This window comes from Camellia sinensis, chromosome 8 (genome assembly GCF_055761805.1).
Source record: "Camellia sinensis isolate YWXY chromosome 8, ASM5576180v1, whole genome shotgun sequence".
Classification (NCBI taxonomy): Eukaryota; Viridiplantae; Streptophyta; class Magnoliopsida; order Ericales; family Theaceae; genus Camellia; species Camellia sinensis.
In genome coordinates, this window is record NC_138968.1 from 169,835,501 (window position 1) to 169,840,366 (window position 4,866).

Sequence of the window (4,866 nt, forward strand, 5' to 3'; positions counted from 1 at the left end):
CCGTGATCACATTGTGGCCGATTGGGACATTCCTCGCCCCATTCCGAGGTTGTGAATACCTGTAGCAACTTATGGCAGATCGATTGATGGAAAATGATCAAGATTGTGGGTTCAAAAGCCTGCCTTTGCGTTGGAAAACTCATTTCCATTTCAATGAGTGTACTTATGTTCTGAAAATGTTAATCTTTTGAAATACTGGTGAATGGATGGATATGTTTTTCATTTATAAATGACAGCAGCTGCGTTGTATACTATTTCTTTAACAAAATCATATTTATATCAATAATGTTAGGTGTCATGAAAAATCTTTCATGAAAACTTTGTGATCCTTGGATTACACTTAGAATAAAACACCATACACTAATCAAGATAAACCAACAATCACAAATATTTCATGATTATTTTCATGAAAAAAATTTCATAATCCCTAACTTTTCTCTATTTATATAGCTGGCAAAACTTCTCATGGTCTATGATAGTTTAGTTGGTTATATGGTGTCAAGTGAATATATTCACTTTAATATATATATATATATATATATATATATTTTACAGTTATATAAATAATTCAACTATTGAATGAATATTTTGGTCATAAAACTTACTATTATGTTATTTTTCCATAATGGTTGAGATTGAAATAAATTAAAAGATTAGGGGAATAAAATGTAATAATTTTTGACTGAGGAGATAAAGTGATAATGACCCATAATTTAGAGGTAAGTGTAATTTGTCTAATTTTTCATTTTTTTGAAAATATATGAGTAGTTTTTTTTTTATTATTTAATAATTCAATATCCGGTCTACTGGGTTGACTAAGTGGGAGGATCAATCACACCGTTCACTATCAGGGGTTCAATTAAAACTGGAGTAAAATATATTAGTAGGTTAATAATGATCCATGATTGGGGATTGAAGTGCAACTAATTTGAAAGACCTTAACTTTAATTAAAAATTTGTTTTTAAAGTGTCATTTTAAATTTGAGACTGTAGTTTGAAAATACAATTAAAAAAAAAAAATCGGCTAATGTTTAAAATTCATTGTTTATATTTGATAAAAATAAATATAAAAAATATGTTTAGTACATGTATTTTTAAAAACAAGTTATAGAAAGTGATCAAAGGCAATTGCTGATCAAAATCGATTAATGGTTGTTAGTGATTGTAATAGTGGTTGTTAGTGATTGTAATAGTGGTGGTCGGCAGAGGTTGTGGATGACCACAGCAGTGGAGTAGATGCAAAGATCCACGGTAGTAATTGTTAGAAATGGTTTTGAAAAAATTAGATTTTTTTCTCAATTTTGGTATATTTTTTAGGTGGGACCCATGCGCCAAACTTGGCAGATCTAAGTGGTTAAGTGTTCTATGCCGCGTTGTGATTTACGTAGTATATTTGGTTGCTTAAAACTATTATCGGGTGAATGAAAAATTGAAGCCAAAGTGAGCTCCATGGAAATGGAGTTTGTTGGAAATTCCTCAAGTGTTTGAATTAAAGGCTTGTCCCACATTGGTTTGGTGGGCAAAAGGTTTATAAAGCTTGAGTTTGCAACTTGGGGAGGGCCCCAAGGGGCACCCCAAGTTTGTAGAAGGGAGATGTTATGGGCTGGGCTAGACCCATTGGATCCAAAAACAAACGCACACGTGTGCCGCTACCATCTGTCCGTCCGGGCTGGCTTGGGCACGGGTGTGAGGTTAGGTTGGGCTTGTCTGATCCAATACTTATCTTTTTGGGCCAAAAACATTTGAATTTATTTTATTTGGATGGAAATAAAATCTGTCCGTTTTTATTTCAAATTTTGGTTTGCACTGATTCAGAAATTCTATACAGTTTCATATCTGTCCAAACAGATCCGAATCTGTTCAAATTCAAACCCAAAATAGGTTTTTATCTGTTTGAAATTCAAACCAGATCTGTCCGAACAAGTATCATACCTGTTGGATTCAAACCAAACAGCCACCATTTTCATCTATAAATAGGTAATCCCTCAATTGATGTTTACACTTGAATTTTCATCCAAATTCTACCATTGCTCTTTTTGCATTTTTGCTACATTATTTTCTTGTAAGAAAGAGTAAATACATAGTGTGTTCGTTGTGTGAATAATTTGTAGTGTTGTTATTATTCATAGTTGATTATTTTATCTTGGGAGATAGACGTCCATAATCTGAAAGCACCGTGGAGAAGATGAATCTGTCTTAAGGATACAGTGTTAAACACTAGACTTGATCAGAATTTTGTTCAATAAATACCTAAGGTTAGTAATTAATTTACTTTCTGTTTTATTTATTTATTTTTATCAGATTCTGATTTTGTTTTTTGTAACAAAATAAGAATCTATTGTTTTATATTATTTTCTTTACTTGTTTGATTTTTGTAATCACACAGTCTCTTTCCTTTTTCATTTCTTCTGTTTGTTGTTAATACAGTGAAGATTGTCCAGCAATCTTAAAATAGACCAATTTTGGTGTCTTCATTGTATTCATTTTTCTATGCTTTCACAAAGTGATATTTTGGTTGGAAAATACAAATAGTAGTAATATACTGTTTGTTTTCTTTGACAACTAGTAGTAATATACTGATATCATTAACAATTTCAGAATATTAATTTGTGATACAGAAAATTATTGTGGTATTTTATTTTTCTAGTTTTAGTAACAAAAAAAGTAAAATTATTTTGTGTTATAATTTATTTTCTGGTTTTAGTAACTAGAAAATTAATTTGGTTTTGGTTTTGATTTTTTTTGATTTTTTGTAATTAGATATTATGGCTCCTGAAAGTAGTACTCCAAATCTAATTGTTACAATGACTCTGGTCCCCATCCAGAACCATGTTCAAGTTCCTATAAATCATGGAGAAAAACGGAAAAAATTTAATGGCACCGAGTTTAAGAGATGGCAGCAGAAAATGTTGTTTTATCTTACAACTCTAAATCTTGTCCGGTTTCTCCGTGAAGAAGCTCCAGTACTTAGAGAGGATGGAAGTGATCGGCAAGTTGTTGCCGTTGTAGACGCTTGGAAACATTTTGATTTTCTGTGCATAAACTACATTCTCAATGGCCTTGACAACATGTTGTATAATGTTTACAGCCCTTTGAAAATAGCAAAAGAATTAAGGAATTCTTTGGAGAAAAAAATACAAGGCAGAAGATGCCAGCACAAAGAAATTTGTTGTCGGTAAATTTCTGAACTTCGTTATGGTAGACTCCCAAACGGTAATTTCTCAAGTTCAAAATTTTCAATTAATTTTGCATGATATTCATGCTGAGGGTATGCCGCTGAACGAGTCTTTCCAAGTCGCTGTGTTAATGAAAAAATTACCACCGGTTTGGAAAGATTTCAAAAATTATTTAAAACATAAACACAAGGAGATGACTATAGATGAATTGATTATAAGATTAAGAATTGAGGAAGATAACCGTAAAGTTGAAAAGAGGAATGGTAAAAATGCCATTGAGTCCAAGGCTAATGTGGTTGAACATGTGCCCAAACTACATAACAAAAAGAAGAAGTTTGTTGCAGATGGTCCTAAACAAGGCGACAACAATAACAATAAAAAATTCAAAGGTAAATGCTATAACTATGGCAAGATCGGACATCGAGCTTCTGATTGTCGCCGCCCTAAGAAGGATCGCAGAAATACAAGCAAGAAAACTACCAATCAAGCCAATGTGACAGAACTTGATTATATCTCTGACGGGATAAATGACATCAATCTCTCTGCTGTGGTGTCTGAAGCTAATTTGGTTGGAAATCCCAAGGAATGGTGGGTTGACACTGGGATAACTCGACACATTTACGCGGACAAGAAGATGTTCACTACTTATAATGAGGCTACAAATGGTGAGCAACTATTCATAGGAAATTCATCCGCTTCTGTTGTGGCTGGACAAGGGAAAGTAGTCGTGAAGATGACATCAGAGAAGGAACTGACACTCAACAACGTACTGCATGTACCAGACATCCAAAAGAATTTAGTTTCCGGTTCTTTGTTAAGTAAAAATGATTTTAGGTTTGTTTTTTAGTCTGATAAATTTGTATTAACAAAGAGTGGTATGTATGTTGGTAAGGGATTGTAGAGACCCTAATGTTTGGTAACTACACTTGAAACCCCACGCCTTAGGTTAATAGCATTTTAGCCCCTAGTTCCATAAAAGTCTGCGTAATGGCCCAATAAAGAATAATTTTAAATCCTAGAACACCACTTTATAATTGGAAATACCCTAACACTTGACTTTATTTATTTTACCTCCCAGTTTCTAAATTAATTCATACATTTTATTTATTTAATTATTTTTTTAGCCTAGTTGCATATTTACTAATTCTTTGAATCTTTATTATTTATTTGAGCAAATAAATAGCCATAAATATCTTTAAATAAATAGTTTTATTATTTATTTTAATATTTATTTGAGCAAATTAATGGAAAAATATCTAGATATTTATAAGTTTTCTTAGTCATTAAGCTAGAAGGGTAGAATGGTCTTTTTAACCCAAATTCATGGCATATAAATTGAGATTATTGTCTCAATTTCCACTCCCACGTTTAGCAGCACAGGGAGAGGGTGAGAGAGGGAGAGTGTGATTAGGGGAAGTTGAGAAGAAGGAAAAAAAAAAAAAAAAAAAAAGGAAAGGAAAGGAAGAAAAGGTGACTCAAGAAGGTAAAAACACGTCTCTCTTCTCTTCTCCTCTCCAATTCTTTCACCCATCTTATCCTATTGTTTAGATGCCCTCTTGTGTTGCATATTAATGTTAAATAGGATTTTTGGTGTGTATGAAAGTGTGGGTTGGATCTAGTGACATTGTCTTGCAAATTTGTCAAATTAGGCACTATTATAACTTCTCTAATATCAAATTTATTTATTTCT

The 4,866-nt window shown here is 32.4% G+C and overlaps 1 protein-coding gene across 3 annotated transcripts in view; it reads left to right on the forward strand.

Moving 5' to 3' along the window:
* LOC114292413 (glycolate oxidase 1) overlaps nt 1-254 on the forward strand; it is a 5,245-nt gene extending 4,991 nt beyond the window's left edge. For all 3 annotated transcript variants that reach the window (XM_028236367.2, XM_028236368.2, XM_082884779.1), the window contains exon 12: nt 1-254. This exon is cut by the window's left edge and continues 131 nt beyond it. In XM_028236367.2, coding sequence (XP_028092168.1) covers nt 1-55 — 55 coding nt within the window. In that variant the 3' untranslated portion in view covers nt 56-254.
* Nucleotides 255-4,866: the final 4,612 nt, after the last annotated feature.